A 27,156-nucleotide genomic window follows, 5' to 3' on the forward strand; every position below is an offset into this window, starting at 1 on the left:
GGGTGTGTGTGGGTGTGTGGGTGTGTGTGTGTGGGTGGAGTGAGTGAGTGAGTGATCTGAGAGCTGTTCTTTCTGGCTCACCAAAATCACATACATTCTTTTTATATCAACCAGTTCTATACTTTCTCTACTGTCTGTATTTATTCTTTTGTTCTTTGCAGGTTAGGAGAATTCAAGCATCTTCTTGAAGCAAAACTAAATAAAGTGTGCGTTTTCGATCCTATTTCATGTTAAAAAAAATAACCGTAAGTGTATGCACATGGAACATTTCTGCAAATGTGCATAATCAACTGTTAATAGTGGGTTCCTGGTGGAGCAGTGGTTAAGAGCTCCAGCTGCTAACCAAAAGTTTGGCAGTTCAAATCCACCAGCCACTCCTTGGATACCGTATGGGGCAGTTCTGCTCTGTCTTACAGGGTTGCTATGAGTTGAGATCAACTTGATGGCAATGGGTTTGGTTTTTTTTTTTTTTTTTTTGGTTTTGGTTTTTGTTTTTGCAAAGTGGAGGTTGAGGAGAATTTCAGACATACACCAAAGTACACAGAATAGTGTATCAAACTTCCATTCACCTGTCTCCTAGCTTCAGCAATTGTCAATTCATTGCCAGTTACCCAGCTTCAATAATTGTCAGTTCATCTGAACCTAGGAAGGAGACTTTTTTCATTTTATACCTACTTAAATTTTTTTCCTACTGTCAGCATATATTGTTTTGATCATTAAAAGCTTAAATATAAAATAAATGCAAGCATTAAAAGGAAATGCAGTGTGTTAGATTTCGTTTTTCCTTTATTCTCATCCCTTCAAGGGTAGGTGATTAGAGTGGCTTTCTGTGGACTCCCTGATCCCCAGGAACATATATTGGCTGTTGCAGCACATCTGGACAGGACAGTAGCTCTGGTTTAAAGCACATCTGTGTCAGCACCATTGCCAAAATCACAAGGCTGACTCTGTCAGTCCTACAGTTTGGCTTGCTGTGTTTTTTAATTAAAGTGTGTACTTTGGCTGAGATTTATGACGCTGTTTTTAAATGAGAATATGTAATTCTGTTTCTCCTTTGTTCCCTGAGTCCCACAGCCTGCTGCAGTTCTCTGCAGGCTATTTTTTCCCCCTTTCTGAAAAACAGTTTCTACATTTCTTATCAGTTGGACGGTGATTTTGTAGGTATTATTAACACCCTGCAACTAAGTGGTGTTTGTTCTCCTAGGGCTAGAAGAGGAAATCGTCTGATGCAATTTCAGCAGCTGGTTAGCTGGACAGGAATAGAACATTACAGAATCACCTTGAATCTAAAGCCTGTGAACCAGCTATCTGAGATGACTGATGGAAAGGTGGCTTTTGCATTTAAATTCTTTAGCCAGTGGGATAGAAAATGCAGCTAAAATAGAGATGGCTGTCTTGCCAGTGGTCAGTGTGGATTGATTTGGAACGGGTATTTTCTGTATTTTGCCCCTCGCCTCCCACAATGCTGAGTGCATAGTATGCACTAATTGGTTTTCATGTCGATGAGGATCTTGCCCCTATTATGCGCTAGGCACTAGAATCACCACAACAAATAAGCAGCTCTTCCTTAGTATCCCTGCCCTCATCTAGGTATAATACAGTGGAATGAATGCTTTTCAAATGGCACTAATATATTGTGGGAAAACAGAAGAGAGAAGGGTATTTTTTGACTTTGGAGGCTAGGAAAATTTTAAATGGGGACATCATTTAAAGTGGCCCTTGAAGGACAAATAGAATTTTTCTGATCATTGAAGGCAAAAGGAGGAAGCCTTCTAAGCACAGGAGTCTGTGTCTTGAGCAGAGGCACAGAAGGTGGTGGGTATGTTCCAGGAATGGAGAAGAGTCCGGTGTATCCAGGGTGCAAGGCAGGCATGCTTGTGGTTGGGAGGTGGAGAAAGAGGTGAGGAGGCTTGGGAGGAGGTCTGGAGACAGAGTAGAAGGTCTGAGAGCCTTGAGTAGTGAGATTCTTTTGGTTCCAGGGAAGGGAAGTCTACTCAGCCTTTTGAGGGGATTGGTAGGGTTATTGTAAGGATGCCTGTCAAGGATTGAACTGTGTCCCCCGAAAATATGTGTCAACTTGGTTAGGCCATGATTCCCAGTATTGTGCTGCTGTCCTTCATTTTGTGATTGATATATTTTCTTAAGTGTTATAAATCCTAATCTGTGTCTGTGGTTAATGAGGCAAGATTAGATTATGTTAAAGAGGATTAGGGTGAGATGTATCACCCTTGCTCAGGTCACATCCCTGATCCAATGTAAAGGGAGTTTCCTTGGGGTATGGTCTAGCACCATCTTTTAAAAGAGATAAAAGGAAAGGGAAGTGAGCAGTTACCACCAAGAAAGCAGCGCCGGGAGCAGTGCGCGTCCTTTGGACCCGAGGTTCCTGTTCAGAGAAGGTCCTAGACCAAGGGAAGATTGATGACAAGGACCTTCCTCTAGAGCCAACAAAGAGAGAAAGCCTTCCTCTGGAGCTGATGCCTTGAATTTGGACTTGTAGCCTACTAGACTGTGAAAGAATAAATTTCTCTTTGTCATAGCCATCTACTTATGGTACTTCTGTTACAGCAACACTAGATGACTAAGACAGATGCCCGTGGGTTGGACAAGGAACTGGAAAACTTCAAGGATCCTGGGCAGCTCCAGAGGCTGGTGTCTGCTGCCATCTTTTACTCATGCCTTCAGGGGCTCTTTCTCTTGCCCCCAGCTTCTCTGTGCTGGCCCACCCAATTTCCTTCTCACTTTAGATTGGCTAATTTCCTCAGTGTCGTCTCTGTTGTCGTTAGTTGCTGTCCAGTTGGCTCCCATTCGTGAAAAACTCATGTATAATAGAATGAAACTATTGCCCAGTTCTGGCCATCCTCATGATGGTCAGTATGCTTGAGTCTATTGTTGGAGTCACTGTGCATTTATGAGTGCGTTCCAACCTAGAGGGCACATTTTGCAGCCCTATATTGGACAGTATTCTGTTGTGATCCATAAGGTTTTCCTTGGCTAATTTTTGGCAGTAGATCGCCAAACCTTTCTTCCTAGTCTGTCTTAGTCTGGAAGCTCCCGTGAAACCTGTCCACCACAGCTGACCCTGCTGGTATTTGCAGTACTGGGGGCATAGCTTCCAGCATCGTAGCAACAAGCTACCTACCACAGTACAACAAACTGGGAGATAAGTAGTGGCGATATCTTCTAGTCGTAGTTTTCTTAACCTTTGTTCCAAGAATTTCATGTAGGTAATCTGGGGGATATGGAGTGGGTATCTGGGAGAACCAAGTGGGGAAACCAGGAAATACTCTGGACTTGACAGCCCTATCCAAATTTCTGCTTTACACACTGACTTCTGGGTAAGTTTTTTTTTGAAGAAATTGTTCCATAGCACAAATAGAGTTTGAAAACTTCAGCTCTAGCGTAAATCTTAGAGGGAGACATTCTGCTTGGTTTAGCTAATTATGGTCACTCTGATTGGATAAAACCTTGCTCTTCTGGCCTCCTCACTGAGCATTGTTTCGGCAAGTAGCTAGAGTTTTTGTTTGTTGGGTGTTTGAAGCAATAACTGCACTGGTGGAGGTAGAAGGGAAAGGAAGTGAGGCTGAATAAGGCGGTGGGAGAGCTTTTCTCATCCTCTTGGGTAGCATGAGAGCTCTGAGTTGGCTGTGGTTATTCCCCCACATTTGCAGGTATCACCTCTAGACCTGAGGGTGGAATGACTTTCTGGGGTCTTTGGGCTTTGATAGTATGGAAATTTACCAACTGCTAAGAAGATATTTTAATGGCACCCTGATGCATTTTGAGTTTCCTTTTTATTCCTACTCTGTGTGATTGGTTTAATAGTCTGTATTGTCATCTGAATCGCTAAAGCTGTTGCTAAATGTTCTTTCCAGGCTCAGGCTACATGAAGAAAAGGTGATTAAAGATAGACGGCATCATCTCAAAACCTACCCAAACTGCTTTGTCGCAAAAGAACTGATTGACTGGCTGATTGAACACAAAGAGGCTTCCGACAGAGAGACGGCAATTAAACTCATGCAGAAATTAGCAGACCGGGGCATTATTCATCACGGTGAGTGAGGTCGCACCAGTCAAGGTGACTTGAGAGGAAATGAAAGACTGAATATTCTGTTTCCGACATGAACCTACCCACTTAAGAAATAGAACATTTTACTTTATTTTGTCTGTCTTGTACCTCAACCCTCAACCCAACCACATTCTCATTTGTCATCCAAGAGTTGTGTTTATTTTTATGTAGCTCTTCATACGTTTACTTTCTGTGTATGCATGTCTAAGCAATATATCATATTGCTTTGCTTTCTTTATTGAGATGCATTTCTGTTCTTTTGCTATTTGATCAACATGCTCTTTGTGAGAGCTGATATTATCTCTAGTTGGTTCTTTTTCACACTATGTACTATTCCATGTATGCGTGACATAGTGGTTAAGAGCTATGGCTGCTAACCAAAGGTCAGCAGTTCGAATCTGCTCTGTCCTATAGGGTCACTATGACTCAGAATCGACTTGACAGCAGTGGGTTTGTTTTTTTTTTTTTTTTTTTGGTATGCTGTCATACATTTATACATTCTAATGGATACATTTATCCATTATCCAAACTGATGGACATTTAGGTGGTTTCAAAGTTTTTGCTGTTACTTGCAGTGGTTTAGCAAACATTCATGAACATGTCTCCTTGAAATCTCAAACCCTGGCCTAGGCCTTTGCATATGTATTATTCCCTTGAGCCAGAATGCCCTTTCTCCCCCTTTTTGCCCAATTTGTCCTCATCCTTCAGGTCTTTACTTACATGCAAACTCTTCATGGAAACTTTCACTCCCTAAAGCTGGGTTAGGAACTTCACTTTGTGTTCCCACTGCAGTCTCTCCCTCCCTCTTTCATAACCTTATCACCCCATATTGTAATTGCACGTTGACATTTCTCTTTATATCACTAGGTTGTAAACGTTTTGAGGCTGATGCCTGCCCCAATATTATGCTCAGGAAGAATTGCAGAATGAATGATGAATTTTGTGACCCTCTTCATGTATAGTAATAGTGATGATGATAGTTAACTAGTTAATACTGAGCATTTACTCTCTACTAGGTGCTGTATTAAATTTTTACATATATTAACTCATATAGTAGGTATTTACGTGATTGCAAAGTTATGTAGTGAAGCAGTTCTTAGTTAGCATCCTTATTTCACTTGAGTAATTAGAGTGATTTTTTTTCCTCATTTACTGCTCTGTGTATGTTGTGTTTCAGTATGTGATGAGCATAAGGAGTTCAAGGATGTCAAACTCTTCTACCGCTTCCGAAAAGATGATGGCACCTTCCCATTGGACAATGAAGTGAAGGCCTTCATGAGAGGACAGAGGCTATATGAGAAGTATGTCCCCCTGTGAAATCCCCCACTGTAATCTTGACTTGTAGAGAGAAGCAAGGATATTTCAGTCTTTGATTATGTTGATTTCAGCCTGGCTTGTTTCATGTGGGCTGATTACATAACTGTTCCTTTTTAATATGAGAAAACTCTATCACTCATTTGCTTTTGTCTTTGCCAGAAATTAAAGTTGATTTCATAAGATTCTTAATAAAGAATCTATTTAAATAGTATTTTCTATATTTAAGCCAATTTAACAAAACTTCAGAAGGTAAAAACAAAAGGATGGAGCTTAATGTTTGCCATCAAGTGATGTGGATGCCCTTTCCCTCTTTAAATAGTATTGTTGTGTAACTTGGAGATTTGATCTTGTAAATGGCTAGAGGAGCAGTGTCAACTACAGGGGAAGTTCAGGATCAGGTCAAGAGATGAGTAATGAGAGAACTTCAGATAGCAGGACGTCTAAGAGGAATAATCTTTCAGCTCTTTTGAAGAGATGAATACCAGGAGTATTTGGTTGGTGGATCTTGAACCACCATATGGTCGGTCTCTGAACTGATCTGCTGCTTCTGTGGTCCCTTTCCTGTCTTACCTTCCTTGGTTTTTTTTCTAGGGCAACAATTAGAGAAGGGCGTGCAGGAGCTATGACACCCCTTCCTTAACCCTAACTGCTTTTCAAACTTCAGGAAGTTGAAAAAATACTTGTAATTCACATAAAAGAGCCTATTCTGTGATGGGGGTGGGTGGGTAGGTGGGAGCGGGTGGTCAGAAGACTAAGAGCCCAGGCTTTGGAGCCACATGGGGTTTGAATTCTAACCCTGACACTTTACGTTTGTAAGCCTCTGTGTTCTCATCTGTGAAATGGGAATAATAAGAGCATCTACCTCCTAGTGCTGCTGTGGGAATTAAAAGAATAAACTGGGTCAAGTATTTAAGTATTTAGCTCTGTATCTCTGGAATGGAGTAAGACCCCACAAATGACAGCCATTCCGGATATGAACACGATATTGATGACCACCCTCAATTCTGGCCCTCCTGTGTTCTGTGCTCTGTCTGTTCTGCTTCTGTTCTTATGCCTTTCTGGAGCTGGTATTGTCTTACCAGTTAGTGTCCTCATATGTGCTAGTTCTCCTACTACTTGCTTTCTATACTGAAGTATAGAAAATCCCTCGTTTCCCTAATTCACATGAATTTGGATGGAAGAACTCCATAAGCACAGCCATTTGTACATTTGAGTGTATGTGTGTGTTTTGTTGCTGTTTACTTTCTTAATTCCTTTTGTAAAGTTATAGCAGGTGTTAGGTGTTTAAATTACCGTTATGGTCCCATCAAGCTTGAAAGATTCTATGTTGCTCACAACTTAGATCATTCTCTCTGAAGGAAGCCAGGGGATTGTGTAACACTCTTCTCAAGCTACGTCTTATCTCTTGGGATCTAAGTAACCACACTATGGGAACAGGGATTAGTAATAGTTGAAAATGTTGGTTAAAGAGCTGTTATTGCCAATGGGATGGGTATGATGGCAAGATAAAAATAAGAAAATTTAAAGAAAGTTGTTCATACCTTCTAGGAAACAGACTAACTCTAGCCTCTTTTTCTGTTGCTTCTCCCTTCACATCATGCATGCCAGTTACACTGAACTGTGTGTCACTGAACCATCCAAGCCCCTTCTCTGCCATCATCCCATTCATTAATTCATTCATTAATTCAACAAATATTTATTGAGCCCTTGCCACATGCCAGGCACAGTTATAGTCCCTGGGAACTCACTGGGAACCAAAGACAGATAAAGTCTCTGCCTTCCTGGAGCTTGCATTCTTGAGGAGGTAGGCACTAAAGAGATAAACACATGAAGATGTAAGGTGGTATAATATAGGAAGTTACCAGTGCTAGAAAAAATAGAGTTGCTGAGGCTGGTGAGCTATTTTATTTTAGATAGCGGGGCCAGGGAAGATATCCCAGAAGTGACATTTGAGCAGAGACCTGAATAGAGTAAGCCTTGTGAGTGTCTGGGGAAGAGCATCCCAAGAAGAGAGAACACCAAGAGTAAAGGCTTTGAGGTGGGAATGTGCTTGGCAAATTTAAGGGCAACGAGGAGGCCAGAGTATCTGGAGGGCAAGAAGTGAGGGGGAGAGTAGTAGGAGTTGAGTTGGGGCCAGATTATATCGGGTCTTTAAGTACATGGTAAGAATTGAGGCTTTCGTTTTAGTGTAATGGGAAGCCAGCGGAGAATGGAGAATAGGAAAGTGACAATCTGATGTGCTTTTTGCATATGCTGTTCCTTCTGCCTAGAAGGCTCTTCACACCACTCTTATGCCTTTCTCTAGCTGTCTTAGTTATCTAATGCTGCTCTAACAAATACCACAAGTGGGTGGCTTTAACAAACAGAAATTTATTTTCTCACAGTTTAGGAGGATAGAAGTCCGAATTCAGGGTGCTGGCTCTAGGAAAAGGCTTTCTTTCTCTGCCAGCTCTGTAGGATGGTCCTTATCTCTTTGAGCTTCTGCTCCTGGGCAGTCTTCATGTGACTTGGCATCTCTCTTCCCCTAGCTATCCCCCGCTTGCTTGTTTAATCTCTTTTATATCTCAAAAGAGATTGACTCAAGATACACCCTGCACTAAGGCCTGGAAGACACATAAAAAGTATGATACACTAGACATAAATGATCAAATAGTTAAATTGAACTGTCAATTCAAAAGTCCCCAAAGTTTGTTCCACGAATGTTCCAGCAACCTAAAGCTGGGGCCAAGGTTTGTGAGGCGGCAGCTAGGTCATCCAAGGTTAAGTACTTATTAAATTACTTTTTCCCAGTGCTAATTTCACAAGCAGTTTGAATAAATAAATTTGCTTGGAAATTGAGACACTGAACATTAATGATTGGAAAGTCAACTGCATACAGAAAAAGTACAGCAATAGTGATCAACTTGTTTAGGGATCAAAAAGTTTATTCATTCTTTAAAGCAAATATTTACCATGTACGATCGGCCAGGCATGCATTATGCCATAGGAGCTACGTTAAGCCATAGGAGAATAAGGCAGCCCCTACTCTTAATTTGTCCCTGGGTGGTGCAAATGGTTACCTGTGCTTGGCTGCTCACCAAAAGGTTGGAAGTTCAAATCCACACAGAGCTGCTTCAGAAGAAAGGCCTGGTGATCTATTTCCAAAAAAAGATCAGCCATTGCAAACTATGGAGCACAGTTCTAATCCAAAACACAGGGGTTGCCAGGAGTTAGAGTTGGTTCAATGGCAATGGTTTGGTTTTTTTTTGTTTTTTGGCTTTTTTACCCGTAAGTTGCTTAGAGTCTAACGCAGGAAATAGTCAAAGAAGAAACTTTAATGCAATTAGTTGATGAGGTAAACACAGAAGAGTGTCACCTAACTCTGTATTAAGGAGTAGAGAAGGATTCCCAGAAGGGTCACATTTACTGTAAAGCCAGAAGGAATCAGGGTGAGCTAGTGTTATGGACTGAATTATGTCGTCCCAAAATATGTGTTGTAAATCGTAACCTCTCTGCCTGTGGTTATAATCCCATTTGGGAATGGGTTGTCTTTGTTATGTCAATGAGGCAGGATTAGTGTAGGCTGTGCCTTGAGTCAGTCTCTTTTGAGATACAAAAGATTAAATGCAAGCTAGCAGGAAGAGATAGGGGAAGAGAGATGCCAAGCACATGAAGATTGGTCAGGAGCAAAAGCTCAGAAGAGACAAGAACCTTCCTCCAGAGTCGACAGAGAGAGAGAACCTTCCCCAGAGCCAGCACTCTGAATTCAGACTTCTATCCTCCTAAACTGAGAAAAAAAAATTTCTGTTTGTTAAAGCCATCCACTTGTGGTATTTCTGTTATAGCAGCACTAGAAAACTAAGACAGAATTTAGTACCAAAAGAGTGGGGTGCTGCTCTAACAGATACCTAAAATGTGGAAGTGGTTTTGGAATTGGGTAACGGGTAGAGGCTGGAAGGGTTTTAAGGTGCCTAATAGTAAAAGCCTAGATTGCCTTGAAGAGACTGTTGATAGAATTACGGATGTCAAAGGCAATCTAGGTGAGGGTTCAGAAGGAAGTGAGGAGAGTTATAGAGAAATTCTCTATTGTCTTAGAGAATATATATGGTGCCAGCAACAAAATGTTGCTAGAAATGTTGATGTTAAGTGTGTTTCTGGTGACGCTTTAAAAGAAAATGATGAACATATAATTTAACAGTGAAGGGAGGGTCATGTTTTTTATGCAGTGGCAAAGAACTTGTCTGAATTATGTTCAAATGTTTGTGGAATGTAGAATTTATAAGTGATGAACTTGGATATCTGGCTGATGAGATTTCTAAGCAGGATCTTAAAGGGGCCTCGTGATTTCTCCTTGCCGCTTTTAGTAAAATGCGAGAGAAAAGAGACTTAAAAATGAACTGTGCAAACTGAAAATGAACCTAAAGATTTGGAAAATTCTGTTGTGCAAACTAAGGACATGTGTCTAGAATGTTCACCAAGGACATGGCTACCCAATCTTTTGTTAAAGAGATTAAGCCTGTGACTGATGGATCTAACCAACTGCTATAGCAGAAAATCCATCAGTTTAGACTGAAGTGGTCAGAGACAGGACAAAAGGAAAGAAAATTATCTGCCTCTTGGAATTCTACAGGCAGGAAACAGGCCAAAGGAGCTACAGATATTGCCCTCCAAGAAAAGAAAAAGACCATCCCTGGAGCAGCTCAGAGATCAGCAGAACTGGTGGAAGGAGCATAAGAAGCAGGGCCTTGTCAGTTTCAAAGGGTTGGGCCACAGCCACCTGGGTTTCAAAGAGTTGGATCTTCAACAACTTGGTTCCAGAGTGTGGGGCTGCCATTAAGGTGTGTCGGGGGATGGGGCCACCACTCAAAGCTGAGGGGGTGGGGCTGTCATGCCCAAGGGGCAGAAGAATGGGGCCTGCAGGGGCTGAGGGGAAGGGGTTGCCACTCAGATGGACTAGGAGAAAGGGAGCAGAGTTGCAGTCCCAGTGGGCCTGGAAGGCACAGCTGAAGTCCAGGCCCAAGGGGCCTCCTCCCAGAATCCAGAGAGTGTGGCCCACACCCAAAGTCTGGAAGGCGGGCAGGGCCATTGACTAGATGGTCTCAGAGAACAAAGGATTATTTTCAAGCCTTAAGACCTAATATAAATTGTTCTCCTGGGTTTTGGACTTGCTTGTTGCCCCTTATTCCTTCTTTCCCTCCAATTTTTCCCATGTGTACTGGAAATGTATAGTTCTCATATGTGCTGGAAATAAATGCCTGTTCCACCATTGTGTTTTAGAAGCAGATAACCTGTATTCTAGATTTTGCAGGTTCTCAGATGAAGAAGAATTTTACCCCAGGATGGAATATGCCCAACATCTCACCCATATTTGATTTAGATGAGTCAAAAGATGAGATTTGGGGCTTGGAGTTGATTTAAGACTTTTGGGATGTTGTGATGGGGTGAATGTGTTTTGCTTGTGGCCGGGACATGAATTTTTGAGGGCCAAAGTGTGGCATGTTTTGAATTGAATTGTGTCCCCCAAAAATATGTATTTTAAATCCTAACCTTAATGCCTGTGGTTATAATCATGTTTGGGAATGGGTTGTCTTTGCTATTGTAATGAGACAGGGTTAGTGAGGATGTGTCTTGAGTCAATCTCTTTTCAGTTATAAAAGAGATTAAATAAGGAAGCAGAGGGAAGGTGGGATAAGATAGATGCCAAGACATGTGGGGATCTCCAAGGAACCAGGAGCAGAAGCTGAAGAGACAAAGACCTTCCTCCAGAGCCAACAGAGAGAGAAAGCCTTCCCCTAGAGCCAGTGCTCTGAATTTGGACTTCTATCCTCCTAAACTGAAAAAATAAATTTCTGTTTGTTAAAGCCACCCGTTTGTGGTATTTCTGTTATAGCAGCACTAGATAGCTAAGCCACCATCTTTTCCATTAATCTCAGCATATTCTATTATTTTATAAGTTTTGGGTACTTTTTTATAACATTGAGAAGTGAATAGTTGGTTTTGTTCATAACTCATCTTTTCCGGTATTTTATTAATTTTAACACTGAAGATATTTCCTCCCCTCCTACATTCCTTTACCCAGTACCCTTGTTTTGGATATTTCTAACATTTGGGAATGAAGGTCTTGCAAAATATGTGCTCTCTTTTATTGTTTTCTTTTTAAGATAATAATGATAGATAATATTAGTTGATTGCTGACTATGTATCAGTGATCTTGACTAATATATTTTATTCCATCATCATAACAACCCTTATTTAAGTGCTATTGTAGTCCCCGTTTTACAGATGAGGAAAATGTGGCAGAGAGGTTAAATCTCTTGTCCAAGGTCACCTCAGTCCTAAATAACTGAGTGGGGATTTGAACCCAGGAGGCCGAAACCCAAGCTTGTTGCCACTAGCTTATTTGTAAATCCTTTTCAGTTCCTTTACTGGAGACAAAATGAGTGAAATCAATGTTTACTTAAAAATGTAGTCTACTTTAAAATGTAACATGGAGTTTATAAGATATCAGGGTATGGAATTTACTGAAAATATCACAAGATTTTGAAGTAGACATTGGAAAAAGAGAGTAAAGTTTCTCTCCCTCATGGTAAATCTATACAATATCCTGTAGATGTGAGGAAAACAACAATGCCTTTTATTTCTAAATTAAACTTGTCAAAGACGTTCTACTAGATGATCTCATCTAAACCTCCTTATAAAATACATGGGGTGTAAGTTATCACCCTCACTTTTAGAAGGAGCATCTGGGACCCAAAGCAGTTAAGTGATTTATGCATGATGGTGACACAGCTTAAGAGGGACAGAGGTGAGACCTGAACCCAGGTGGCAGATGTTGAAGCTGCCAGTCTCCCTACAACTTCCCACCAGCTCTGAGGGGTTGGCCATATTGTCAGTGTTTCCTTTTTGTCTCTTTAGTTGCTTGTTTGCTCTGTATTATTAATAGGACTTTATGAAACTCTGTGGTTTCTGGCTGAGGTTTTGCTGAACCATGCTGATTTTTTGGGTACCCTGACCTTCTAACCCATGTAGCTGTTTCTCAGTCTGCTGTTTTGTAGGGCAAAGCTGTGTCTCCAAACTAAAATTTAAATGACTCTGCAGTCTCTTAGTATCTATGTCACTCCAATTACCTTAACTTGGAGATACTCAAACAAATGCTAGTTAAGAGGCCACAAGCTGGCCCTTCCATCTCCCCAACATAAGGAAAGCTATAGGGGAGCTGGGGTCGCTAGTCCTTCTGCATAGTGAGTGAGTGTGGGTGTGGGATTTGAAGTCACACAGCCCTGCATTCCAATCCCAACCTTACAACTTGCTTGCTCTATAACCTGGAAGAGGCCGATGCCCTACTCTGATCTGCAATCATAAATGGACATAATGCTGGGACCCATTTGGAAAGGCTGTTGGGGGACTTAATGAGATAACGCACCTGTACAATGCTAAGTACAGTGCTTGGCACAGAGTGAGAGCTCAAGAAATGTTAGTGCCTCAGTTAGAGTAATAAATAATAATACAAATAAACAGTACCTCCTATTCTTGTTTTATCATATTATTTTTAGATGCAGCCTAGTGTAGTGGTTAAGAGCCTGGGAACCAAGCTGCCTAGGTTTGAATCCTGATCCTGTGCCCTGAAGCAAATCGCTTCACCTCTTTGTGCCTCTGTTTGCCCGTCAACGATATGAAGATACTGATTATACCAGCCTCCTAGACTCCTTGTGGGGATTAAAGCAGCTAATGTATATAAAGTACACAGAGTGCAGCCTAGATTAGAGTAGCACATTTTAGTGTGTGCTCTTGCTCATCTTCTGCTGCCAGCTTTGAGGCAGTGCTAGCAAGAGGGTACATGCTTGTGGGATTGATGCCCAGACTTTGTCATTCTGAGGAATTCTAAGCAAGCTCAGGGCAATGGGCTTCCACCAGCAAGCACCATTGAGTACTTACTATGGCCAGTCAATGGACTGAAGATGCAAAGAAAAGGGCATAGAGGGGCTTACCATTCTCCACTTGTTTTTGCACAGTCACAGATACCTCAGACACAACACAGGCGTTCAGATGGTGGAAGGTGTTTTGGATGCATGTTCCAAACTGCAAAGCTTGATTATCTATCTTCCATAAAAAAATAGATGTTCTTATGAATAAAGTTGAACTCAGGATTATCAAATGCTGTATATGTTAACGTACAGAATTAGTTATAAAAGAGAACACAAGTTTGAGGTGCAGTTTGGCACTTCCCTTAATACTCCTAAGAATTTAAATCCTCATTTCATCTCCAGACTTAAGAGAGGAGACTTCTCAATTCTCATTTAGCTTCAGTCTTAACATGGAGTTAAGTCCCTCCTAGGTCTGGTTCTGAGGTCCCTGGGTGGTACAGATGGTTTACGCTTGTCTACTAACCTCAAGATTGGTGGTTCAAACCTAGCTAGCAGTGCCGTGGAAGAAAGGCCTAGAGATCTGCTTCTGTAAAGATTACAGCCAAGAAAACCCTATGGATCAATTCTGCTCTGCAACACATGGGATCACCATGAGTCAAAATTGTCTCAATGGCCATGGGTTTGATTTTTTGGTTTTGAGATCTAGTTCCTATAGACTTTAGTTTTTAGTCTAAAAGTTTCTGGCTTTCGTTAACAGCCAGAGGTTTCTCTTTCCAGCCAGGAATAGTCTACCCTACTTGGGGCTTTTAGACTGGATTAAAGAATTGTTTTAGAGGGCCCTTAAGTGGTTAGATCCCTGCTGAGTTTCACTGCTTTTTTTATATTCTGTCTTCCACAAGCCAGAAGAGAAATGAAGGGAGAAACTGTATCCAACAGGGCAAAGCCCTCTGTGTGTTTTGTCTTATCAGGTTTCTCTGCCATGTGCCACTGGGAACTTTCTCCTGTTCCCTCCCAGTGCCTGGTACAATAAATATTTGTTGAATGAACAAAGGAATCCACATGCTGTGATTGTTCTGAGCTGCTGTGCTTGTTCCCCGAAAGGGCTGCAGAAAGCTTGCTTTTAATGGCAAGCAACAGTTGCCAGAGATTTACCTTGTCTTGCTCTTTAGGGTTTACAAAGCATTTTATACATCAGTTTGTTTGATCCTTAGTACAACTCCGTGAGTTATACTCAGCAGGCATAATTAATACCATTTTGGAGATGGGGACGTGCGCTACAGAGAGGTTTAATGACTGACAAAGACCCAGAGACATGGAGCCGGAGTGAGGAAAAAAAAAAAGTCGCCAAGCATTTGACTCCGTCTTCTTCTATTTCTAGTATAGAAGTGCCTTTCAAAACTAAAATTTTGACTTCTGCAAATGGATTCACATTTTATGTTCAAAATATATTTTTACTATTCTGTAAACTGTAATAAAAATACTTTCTAATACATTATGCACAACATTTTTGCACTTTGGCGAATACTTGTGCTTTCAAATTAATTAGTAGTTTCATAGACTCTTTAGAATAAAACGTTTCCTGCCTTCTTGGTATATTTGAAGATGCGCTAAGATTGCAGTGTTAAGTGGCTTAAAGATTATTACCTTTTTGCAACTGCTTATCTGTGTGACTCAGGATGATTTTAATACTGTGTAGCTAATGTCAAGAACTGTGAAGAGTCTAAGATTTTACTCTAGTTGTGAGCCAACAAGTTTGCTGGCGCTGCTTCATAGATGGCTGGCAGAAGACATGAGGCCCTTGGGTCAGATTCTCAGGACAGTTTGTTCCTCACAGCAGTAGCAGTAGCCAGAGTATCATTTTCTTAAGTTGGTTCCCCGAGCCCCATTTCCCACAGTGTGACATGACGAGGGCCAGGGGACACCTGCTGTACACGGTTTGCAAACAAACCTACCTCTGTCCCGGTCTGAAACATTATGTTACTGGATAGTAAACAAATCTGCCCTTTTGCTCTAGAGGGAGATACTACCTTTATCTTCCAACGCTGTGTACTATGCAAACATACACGAAAAGTTAGTCTGGAACAAAGGCTCTATCAGTTCTTCCACTTATAAGACATGAAGAAACTGTGAGGCCTGTGGAGAATTGCCTTTCAAGAACTAAAACAAAATTCACAAATTAATTGGATTTTGTGGCTTATCTTTGGAACGGCAATAATTATCCTCACTACTCCTCTTATTTCTATATTTTTTGTGTGTAAATCAAAATTAGCTTATATACTTCACTGTATATCTTTTGTAAGTAAATGTTATAAAAATGAAATTAAGAAATGGGATTCTCTCTGAAATTTCCTTTGAGAAAAGAGCTTAATTGTTTAAAAGTTTTAAAACTGCTATTTTTAAAGGGTCATCATCTCTTTCTACAGAGCATTTAACAAAAATTTAAGTGGTGTTATTGTTCATGTGTAGTTTTATGTAGAGTCGTGGGAAAATTTTTGACCTAGAACTATATCCTTGTTGGATACTCCTTATCATCTCCTTTGACTTTTTTTTTTTTTTTAAAGCTTTATAGCCAGCCATGCAAAGTTGTATCTCTCATCTAACAGGTTATACAGATGTTTATAATTTTCCTGTCAGAGATTCTGGGAACTAAAAAGATTATGTAAAACAAACTCATTGTTTTATATGAATTATTTTTAATATCAACATAAATTTTATACTGTGGTGATTTCCAAGTAATTTCTTTATCTGCCTTATAAATTATAAGTATTGTTTAAAGTATGTAAGAAAACCCTATGAGGCAGCTCTGCTCTGTCACATGGGGTCACTATGAGTTGAAAATCCACTCAACGGCACCTAACAACAACAATAAGAGTGTGCGTGCGTGTTAAAAATAACTGGACTTACTTCCCCTAACTTTGTTGGCTCTTTTATCTTTTGCAGCTGCAGCCATGGCCTGCCAGGGCAAGGCCATCTCAGGAGCCAGCCTCACGGCCAGTTTGGGCCAGGTAGCTGAGCTCAGCCTGCTTCCTTGGGCATGGAACTACAGGGTGTTTTCCCATTTGGTTTGCCCAGGGGCTGGGAGGTGAAGATGGTAAAATGCTTCTGGGAACACAGAGATACTGGAAACACAAAGATGGGGGAAGCAGGCCGACTTCTCAGTGTACTGGCAAGCAAGAGAAAGACAAAAGCAAGGTGATTTCTAAACTATTAGGACTTGATGCTGAAGAGACAGCAGAGGAAAGCTAAATATGTTGATAATGAGGAAGGGAGCAAACACAGAGTGTCTAGCCTTTACTGATGCTTATTGTATGCCAAGCACTTCACTTGTGGCGTCTTATGAAATCCTCATTTCAAACCGATGAGGCAAATACTGTCATCTTCCCTTTGACAAATAAGGAAATTGAGGCTAGTGAGGTGAGCTAACTTGCCTAAATTCACACAGCTAAAAAGCGTGGGAAGCATCTTCAAACCCTGGTTTCCTGATCGAGAGCCCATGATCCCAACTATTTTTCAGTCTGTAGTTTCTACTTCTTAAAGTTTCTGCAGCTTCAATCCAAGGCGGTGGCAAGTAACCAACACCACTAAATAATGGCAAACAATGTGTAGCTTAATTGATTTTTAAATAGGCCTGAAAAAAAAAGTGTCCATCTCTTAGCTCATGCCAACTCCTTGAATCTGGTTGTAGAAATCACATTCTCCCTACTGTTCCTTGGTAATGCCATCCTTCCCCTCCTGTATAATATAAGGCAATAATATTAGAGCTTGGTTAACATGCAGAACAGGCAATAGGACAGCTGTGCTTGTCAGAAGTCATCAGTCATTGATTGTCATCTACAGATTTCTAGCTCTGGCTTATTATTTACAAGTGACTTGAATTAAAGGTAAACAAGTTGCTGCTTGAATAGCAAACTGGATTTGTTGAGGTTGGAAATTGACTTGTACTGGTTACATCTGCCAAGTTTCCTTAATCCTGTGTCATTGCAGGGCTGCAAACCAAGTTTATGTAACATTGATTTTGCCACTCTATCCTTGTAGTTACTTGTCATCGTGTAGAATGGAAAAACCATTTAGGATTCCTGGAGTTGGAGAGGGATGGTCTCTTGCTCTGTATCAGTAAGACACTCAACTTTTCTGAGTCTCTGTTTTTTCTTATGTAAATTGGGAAGAAAACGCATGCTTCACAGGTTTGCTGTAAGGACTAAACGAGATAACGCTCAGTGGAGCCTCATCTAATGCAGGACATGTTTCTAATGTTTCAGGTAAAATGCATATAGTTAGAAGTAGCCTTGTGCTTCCCCAGTTGTATAAAAACACATGGCTTTATACACCAGAATCACATTCAGCATGGCAAGATGCTCAGTCTGTGTACTGCACAATGCTGTTTTGCCCACTCTCCTTTTTTCCAACCTTCTGTGTGCCCCAGCCCACCACCCATCTGTCAGTTTGTTGTACTGTGATGGCTTGCATGTTGCTATGCTGCTAGAAGCTATCCCCCTGGTATTTCAAATACCTGCAGGGTCGCCCATGGTGGTAACCTAGGTTTTAGCAGAATTTCTAGACTAAAACAGACTAGGAAGAAAGGCTAGGCAATATGCTTCTGAAAATTGGCCAGTGAAAACCCTATGGATCACAACAGAATATTGCCCGACAGAGTGCTGGAAGATGAGCCCCCGGTGTGGAAGGCACTCAAAATACACAGTGGCTGTAACTTTTTAGAGAAATGATAAAAGTGGAAGTAGTGGCTGCAGGTTTTTAGAGGAAGAGGGTATTCATCCATTGTTAAGGGCTTTGTGTGGAAGCTCCTTTGGTTGGTGGCTTTAACCTTAAATGCCAAGATAATTTCAAAAGGTGTCGTGACTGTGTTGTTTTTGTTGTTTTGTTGGCTAAATGAAAACATTCCTGCTTCCTTATAGTCCCTTCACACAGAGCTGCAAGAGAAAGCAAAGGCATTATTCCAGGGAATGAAAAAAGCACCAACTTGACAGCATTATTAATTTCAGAGCTCCTAAAACAAGAGTCTTGCAGACCAAAAGAAAGAAAATCCAGATAACATTTTTAACTTTAGTCAAGTGTAGTATACATTATAGTGCAAACATCCTAAGTGTACAGCTTAGTAAATTTTCGCCAAGGATACACCTGTGGAGCCACCAGCCAGCCAAACAGTATTTTAGAAAACATGTCACCTGTATTCTACCATGGTTTAATACCCTAAATAAAATTAACTTTAGTGTCAGTGTTAGTATTTTCTAATATGGAAAATTTTAGGTAATTAAGCTTCTTTGACCTTTTCCTGTTTTACTTTTCACCTGAATGCCACTATCCCCCAGATGCTAGGGATTGATTACTCTGACCTTTGGGACTATAGTTCAACCACGACAAGGGTCAGCTCTCGGGGGTGTGTGTGTGTGTGTGTACGTACCCATGTGTGTCATGTGTTCAGTGGCACTGTGTGCCAGGCAGTAGGCTAGGCACTTTATACAGATCAGCTAGAATTATTACAACTCCATTGGTAAGTATTATTGTCCTCATTACACGGGAGAAGAAACTCAGGATCCTAGAGTCCAGTCACAGCTTGGGAATAGCAGTTCAGAGATTCAGACCCATGACTGCTTCACATTGCCACTACCTCTTAAGAGTCATCTGTGCTACTAGGCAAGAGCAGAAAGAGGAGGTCATCAACCAGCTCAGCCCCAGATTCCGTTTGTATGGCAGTGGGTTGTTGTTTTGTACTCATTATATTTCCTTCCTGCACTGTGACAGATTCAGAAAGAACTGTGAGGTCTGTCCTTTCCATCCCATTCCTTTTTTGCAGGCTTCCTCTTCCCTGCCCTCTATTCCATGCTAAGAGATGGCTGAGAGTTTAGAAGCATCTGCCTAAACACCTTTGCTTGCTGAGTGTCCTTTCCTCCCTCCCCCCTACCCCCATTGGCCTTTTAGCACTGACGACCTTTTGCTGGTTTCCAGGGAGTAGGAAAAATCAAAGTAAATGCTTCAAAGAACTTTGTTTACTCGGCTTCCTTCTGGTGTTCCAGAGTAGGAATCTTGCCTTATCCTTTGTTTTCCAGTGACCAGTGCAGGGCAGGGTATCCAGTAAGTGCTTGATTAAAAAAAAAAAAAATGTTATCTCAAGTTGATTCTGACTCATAGTGACCCTACAGGACAGAATAGAACCACCCCACACGGTTTCCAAGGCTGTAATCTTTACGGGAGCAGACTGCCACATCTTTCTCCCATGAGCAACTGGTGGGTTTGGAACCACTGACCTTTGGGTTAGCAGCCAAGCGCTTAACCACCACACTACCAGGACTCCTTAAGTGCTTGATACATTTGGTGAACTGAAAGCAAGATGGCCATAATGGAAAGCAAAGAGGTGACTGACTATCATCATAGAAAACGATCATGATGCTCTCATGATTATTATTCTGATTGACAGTCCTGAGCTCAGAATATTTCCACAGCTCTCTGTTACCTATAAGATAGCTTCTGAATAGTAAACAACTTGAGGTCAAGGGCTATGTCTTCCTTTCTGTATCTCCTGGGGCACAGAAGATGCTCAATAAATACTTACCAAATGACTAAATGAATAAATAAAATCACCCAAGTAGTGATTTTTCAACCTGTTGTAACAGAAGGCGTTTTATGATTGTACAGGTACAATAAGAACCTGCTGGAAAAGAGAGAGCAAGAACTGTTTCTCTTCCCTTTTCACACCACTTCCACAGATGTGCTGAGCAAAGTGTCCCACTGTCACAGGGCCTGGTAACTTGCAGAAAGGTAGTTCTGACTTTTTATTTATTTATTTTAGTCACTCTATCTTACCCTTTTAAATATATTCATTTTATTTTCCCTATTTGGTTTTGTCTTCAATTTTTCTTCACCATTTCATCTTACCTTTCCTAATACACTGAAACCTGTGAGAGCCAGAGTTTGACGAGACTGCCTTGTTTTTCCAAGTCTCGCCAGTTTCCCGCCTTTGATGAGGTGCAGTCTACCGCTTCTCTGCCACTCTCAAGTAGTGGAAAATATTTGCGTTTTCCTTCTCTGACAGGTTTCCACCTTACACAGGTTACAGCTTTTGTAGGTTTTACTGTAATAACTATTCCCTTAAAAGGAGCTTTTACAATGTGTTTTAGAACCCAGATTCCCTTGACAGTTGTTTGACTTGCAGAGGTTTGAATTGAGGTAAGAAAATTTGGCTTCTGTCTTTCTTGTGTAATTTTATGGTTATGAGACCATAGTTGAAGGTAGCCTTTTAGGACAGCGTTGGCCTTGGATTCTGCAGACTTCTGTCTAAGACTGGTTCAGGCTCTGAAATTGATGGGTGAGTACAACAACAGTAAAAAATAATGGGTGTGTGTCAGTTCCGACTCAGGTTCCAGAATATCAGTCTTTTCAGAGCATATAAACCAGCACTAAAAAGCTTTCATTTCTCTTCCTGCTAATATAAAATATCAAGCAAAGAGGAAGGGATTTTATCTATCAAAGACAGATAAGGCTCTCCATTCTTGTTGCCTGTGGTGTTCTGTTTTCAGTCAGTCGGCAAATATTTGTTGGGCTCAGTTTTCTAAGAAATAAAAACATTCAAAACAAGGTGCCTATCTTTAGGAGCTTCCAGTTTAGCTGGAGGGATAAAAAAAAAAAAGTGCATTAAAAATTGAGAGGATGAATACTAAACCATGGTACTGACCATAACCTCAAAATAAGAGATCTGTGTGGATTGCTCGTTAGTTGGTATACTTTTCATAGAGGGATTAGGACTTAATCTAGCCCTTTGAAGTAGAGCCTAATGTATTTACAATTTATAACAAGGATCACTTTTCCTCTAGTGTCCAATAACAAGTTCACCATTTCATTCTAAGAAGCACCTTTAACATTTGTATTTCTACCAGCATTCTGTCCATGATGATATTTGTTTTCTCTGGGATGATAGAAATTTTCTCTACTGTTTTCCTTCTCCTTTCTGAGCCCTTACTAGAATCGCCTTTAATGTCCATAATTCTACCAACTGTCTCTTCAAGGCAGTCTACGCTTTTTCTATTAGGTACCTCAGAATTCTTCCAGCCTCTGCCCATTACCCAAATCCAAAGCAACTTCCATATTTTTAGGTATTTGTTACAGCAGCACTCCACTTACTGTACTAAAATCCTGATTCGTTTCCTAGGGACACTGTAACAAAGTGCCACAAACTGGGTAGCTTAAAAGAACAGAAATTTATTCTTTCACAGTTTTGGAAACTAGAAGTCCAAAACCAAGGTGGCAGGGCCATGCTCTCTCTGAATGCTCTAGCTTGCCTCTTTTAGTTTCTGGCAGAGCTAGGCATTAGTTGGTTTGTAGATTCATCACTCTAATCTCTGCCTCTATCTTCACATGGCTCTCTTCCCTCTGCATCTGTGTTTCTGTCTGTGTCTCTTTGCTTTTTATAAGGACATTAGTCATATTGAATTGACTTTACTATATTATGACCTCATGTTAACTAATTATATCTGCAAATAGTATTTGCAAGTAAGGTCACATTCACAGGTACTGGGGATTAGGACTTCTGTGTATCTTTTTGAGAGGCACAATTCGACCCATAACACCCATGTACGAGGGAGAACAGACTCTCCTTCAGGCTGGTGCAGCCCCTAACCTTGGCACAGGACTGGTCCCCAGGAGCCTGGGCTGAATTTCAGCCCTCTCTTGCCCCCAGAGCCAGGTTCTCTTGTGCAGTGAACTACCTGTATCACTGTAAAAGGAAGCCTCATTTTGAAGAATAGCTTGGATTTCTCCAGGGGAAAGTAGAGAAGGAGGATGTGAAGGAACAGCTGGAGTGAGGGGTAAAGGTTGAGAATGAGTATGTTCTATTCACTGTATAGTATGGAGACAAGTGAAGGAAAGTATAGTGTATTTGTTGGCAAACAGTGTAAAATGTTGTTTTTCTCCTTTTCCAGCATGCAACCTTTTTACTCGTGTATATGAACTGAACAGCTTTCCATTTACTATTTGTAAACTTAATTCTTAAGAAAATTGTGTCAATTTATCTGTATAACACCTGGTCTGTAAATAATAGTATAGTACTTAAAAATACCAATACTTGTGTAAGCATTTCTCTCTCATAAATTCTTTCTTGCTAACCACTTAAGTCATTTAAAACTACATATTGGAAGCATACATCTAAATATATAATTTATACATTGGGAGCTAATTTATTACATATTAGTTATTAATATAAGCATTTTTTCCAGGAACCAGTCATCTGGTTAAACATTAAAATTAACCTTTCTTTAACTTCTTTATTAATAACATTTCCCCCAGTTATAAAAATGGTACATTATCTTTGTGGAGAATTTGAGTAGTAGAGAGCTCTCTTAAGAAGAAAAGAAAAAGCATAAGCTACGACCAGTGGTAAATTAATTTTTAAAGCTAAATAATGGTTATCATGTATATAGAGTTTTACGTCTTGCTTTTTAAAATAATTTATCATTATAGTAACACATGATTTGCTTTTTTAAAGCTCTCTCTCCAAATTCTGAAACATCTTTTTGGCCCAGTAGCCCCCCTCTCACCCCCATGTATTTAACTCCCTCTGTAGCTGTGCCTCTGCACACCATTCACACATGTTCCCACGTTACATAGGGCTCAGCTCTTTTGAATTTTTTTCAATGTACAGGGAGATCACTATCACAGCTTGTTTCTATTCCTGTACTGGCCCCTAAATGTGGCAGTTCCTTCCATTGTAATGCCGCCTTCCCCCTAGGTTAACAGTGAAAATCTGGGAAATCTGACTCAGATATATATTCAGGAAAGGTTGAAATTAGCTCACATGCACAATCACAATCCCATGAGTGCTTGCAGGAGGGTAGCATTCGTTAGTGCTTAAAAACTTAAAAGGTGTGTGAATTTGTGTCCTGTTTATAGGCCAGCGTGTGACAAACTTTGACTTAAACTGAATTTGTTCTATAAAATATAAGGTATTTTGGAGCACTATACTCATTTCTGATTACTAATTCCAGTGGAATGATTATTCTTGTCTATAGAAACGCAAATAGAATCTTCATTTTGCCACAGGGAAAGGGGTTGGCTTTTTTCTCGTATTAGCTTCATCTATAAAACTTTTATAATAATGGCTAAAATCTATTCAGTGTTCATGGTATACCAGGCACCGTGATTGAAGGTTTTGTTATCTCACTTAAGCTGCATAGCAACTCCATGTGTAGGTATCCTTGTTATCCCCATTCTACAGATAAGGAAGCAGAGTCACATAACTAACAAGTGGGCAGAGTTTGGATTTGAAGCCAGGTTTGTCTGACTTTAGATCTCATGCTTTTAAAACCACCTTATACTTGAAATAAAATAAAAAATATTTGGTAAATAAATAATCAAAAGACAACACAAAAGTGTGAATGAGCTATAAATGTTGAAAATTACCCTTCTACTGACAAATTAAAAAAGTGGAATGGTAGCTAGTCTCCAAAGATGGTTCCAAATATTTCTACCTCTTCCTATACGCGCTTGCTGTTCTTCCCATGAAGAGGGAACACTTATGTTACCTAACCTTGAATCTGGCCTGAGTCTATGCCTGATTGGTATAATGCAGGCCAAGTCATCTTCTCAGACTTCTGAGCCTAGGTTTTAAGAAGGCCCGTGATTGATTTTTGGCAAGGGTGCCAAGATAATTCAGTGGGCAAAGAAATGGTGCTTTTCAACAAATGGTGCTGGCACAACTGGATATCTACATGGAAAGAAATGATGTTGGACCCCTGCCTCACACTACATACAAAACTAGTTCAAAATGGATCATAGACCTAAATGTAAGAGCTAAAACTATAAAACTTTTAGAAGACATAGGAGTAAAATGCCACTGGGTTGAAGGACCATGGGGCCAGACATTCAGCTCTGGCCACCATGGGACTGCAAATGCAGGAGTGACCCCTAGTAAAAGCAGTAAAAAAAACTGCCTGGCTGGGCCCCAGGCAACCCATACAAAACCAAAAATATAATTAAATGGTGGTTGTTTTAAGCTACCAAGTTTTGATGTGGTGTATTATATAGCAGAAGATAGTTGGAGCAAGCATAAGTCAAATTCTTGCTTTAACACTATGACTGCATATCAATACTAAAAACAAATCCCATGAAAGGCTTTTTTCTTGAAGAGAGGAACCTAGATAGGGACATGACTTGATTATAAGAGGAAATGAAATAAGGAAGAGCAAAGGGTGATGGGACATGTTTTAAATGGCAAACTTAACCAACCCAGGCAGGCCTGCCAGCTTTGTAAGGCACACACTAGCAGAAGCAGCCAACCAACCACTTACCCAGGGACCACCAGCTACTTAGCAGGAGATCCAGAGGGCTGGCAGGTCTTTGTTCTGGTTACAAGAAGTGACACAAATTAACCTCATCCACTTGTCCTCCCACACCCAGAAAGGAAAATAGCTGAGCTGAGGTGACAGAGTAAAACAGGGATAAATGCCAAGTGTCTGTGTCTGAATCTTAAACGGAGAAGATTCAAGAGGGCAGACACTCCCTTGATTCATCAAATTTTTGTGCAGGGTCATCCAGTTTTTGTTGTTGTTAGGTGCCGTCAAGTCGCTTCCAAGTCATAGCGACCCCATGTACAACAGAACGAAACACTGCCCGGCCCTGCGCCATCCTCACAATCGTTGTTATGTTTGAGCCCATTGTTGCAGCCACTGTGTCAATCCATCTTGTCAAGGGTCTTTCTCCTTTTTGCTGACCCTCTACCAACCATGATGTCCTTCTCCAGGGACTGGTCCCTCATGATAACATCATAAGGGGTATCCTAAGGGGATTATTCTTAATATGCACTTAGATAATGATGTGTAGCAGAGGAATTCATAGAAATGTTTCATTTATTCATTCAACGAATAATTTTTGAGAACCTTCTGTGCTAGGAAACAACTGTGAACCAGATACACCAGACAGGACTCTGCTCTCTAGCTTATAATCAAGTGAACAGGCCATTCCCTGAGAGCTCTGAGATGGGACTTGCAGGCAACTCTGGGAGCCTATAGGAGTGGTACATGATCCAGATTTGTGGGAGTGAGAGATTTTTTAGAGAAAGTAACGCCTAAGACTAGAAAACTAAGGAGGTGAGTTTCTCTGTTTTATCCCAAAATACCTTATTTGAAGGTCAAAAGAAAAGAAATGGTGTTAATCCTTATTTGGGTGTGTCCATGGGCCCTTCATTTCTCTTTTCTAGATTCCCATCACCAGTGCAGGCTCCCTGTTCTGGTTCCACGTGGCATTATTCTATGCAGTTTTTTCCCAGTACCTTCCAGGATTCATTTTTCGTTCCTACAGTACTTTCTGGGCTGTATAATGGATCTCTGTGTGTCAGGTTTCACCTCTTTGTCCCCACTGTCCATTGATATGAACGTGTTCCAGTTATGTATTGCTGCTAAACAAATTACCCTAAAACAACAATAACATATTATTTCTCCTGATTGTGTGGGTTTGATGGGAAGTTCCTTTACTGGTTTCACCTGGGCTCATTCATACGGTTGCTGGAGGGTCAGCAGGGCTGGAAGGTCCAAGATGGCCACATTGCCATGTTGGCCACTGGTGTTGGCCAGTGTTGGCCATTGCTGGGCACCTTGGCTCTCCTCCACTTGGCCTCTTCTTCTCCAGTAGGCTAGGCCTGCTTCCTTACATTGCAGTCTCAGGATAGTATTTCAAGAAGGTGAAGGCAAAAGTGAAAGGCCTTTTAAACCTAGCCTTAGAGGTAACATTATGTCACTTCGGCATTGTTAGTCAAAGCACATCACAGAGCGATCCCAGGTTCAAGGGAAGAGGAAATCATTCAACCTTCTGATGGAGGAAAAACTGAAGTCACATTGCAGAGAAGCATGAGAGGAACTGTTGTGGCCATCTTTGAACATAATCTCCTGTAGAACATCTTTATGAGTCTGTTACTTGCATTGATGTATTTGCTGTGATTGTCCTTTCTACCTTCTAAGAAGGGACTGGCCAATATTATGTTAAATAGAATTTTAATGCTTATATTAACTCAGGGAGCCCTGGTGGCGCAGTGGTTAAGAGCTTGGCTGCTAACCAAAAGGTCAGCGGTTTGAATCCATCAGCTGTTCCTTGGAAACCCTATGGGGCAGTTCTACTGTGTCCTATAGGGTTGCTATGAGTAGGAGTCGACTTGAAAGCAACGAGTTTGGTTATTTTTTTTTGGTACCAACTCAGATGTTACTAATCCCAGGAAAGCAGCCTAGTAGCTATTTCTAAGGATGAATCAAAGCACAGAAGAGGATTGAATTGGGAAAAGGTCAATTTAAGAAGGTTTTTAAATGAGTTCTGTTACATGCTGAATTAGAACTTTTTTAATGAGTTCTGTTACATGCTGAATAGCTTTATGAATACTCTTAGTAATAAAAGCATATGTTTATATACTTGTAATGTTCAAAATTTTTTCCCAAAGATTTTTCACGGTAACAGCAATCCAGCGAAGGAAGTAGAATAGGTATTCTCTTCCTCATTTAATATAAGTCTGGGAGACACTGAAGCAGTGAGAAATTACATAACTAGTTTGTGGCAGAGCTTTTTTTGGGTCACAGGTTGCCTACTTCTGCATTCTGTACCCTCTCCATGGCTTTGAAGAAGTAGAACTCATGAGACTCTGCTGGGAAGAGTGGAGGGAGGTGGAAGGAGTCCTCATTTTAATCAGTTTATAGCTATTAGGCATAAATTCATCATGCCCTGATGTAGGCACCATGATTAGTTAAGTAGTGGTAACACTTCGTATATACATTTTCTTTTTTGCGTGGTACAGCCGTTTCACTGACACATTTGAGTCTCACAACCACTGGGTGAGGATACCATTATACTCTTGAGAAAAATAAGGTTTAAAAAAAGAAAAGCAGCTTGCTTTGCATCTCACAGTCACTAAGTGAACCATCTGGAATAAACATTAATCTTCTA

General features: G+C 40.7%; 1 protein-coding gene across 1 annotated transcript in view; it reads left to right on the forward strand.

Moving 5' to 3' along the window:
* DEPTOR (DEP domain containing MTOR interacting protein) overlaps positions 1-27,156 on the forward strand; it is a 161,359-nt gene that overhangs the window by 56,203 nt on the left and 78,000 nt on the right. Inside the window, exons 2-3 of the mRNA XM_004372975.3 lie at positions 3,873-4,051; positions 5,244-5,367. Coding sequence (XP_004373032.1) covers positions 3,873-4,051; positions 5,244-5,367 — 303 coding nt within the window. The remainder of the gene's footprint in view (positions 1-3,872; positions 4,052-5,243; positions 5,368-27,156) is intronic.

The sequence above is a fragment of the Trichechus manatus genome, unplaced genomic scaffold (assembly GCF_000243295.1).
Source record: "Trichechus manatus latirostris isolate Lorelei unplaced genomic scaffold, TriManLat1.0 scaffold00022, whole genome shotgun sequence".
In the NCBI taxonomy this organism is placed as follows: domain Eukaryota; kingdom Metazoa; phylum Chordata; class Mammalia; order Sirenia; family Trichechidae; genus Trichechus; species Trichechus manatus.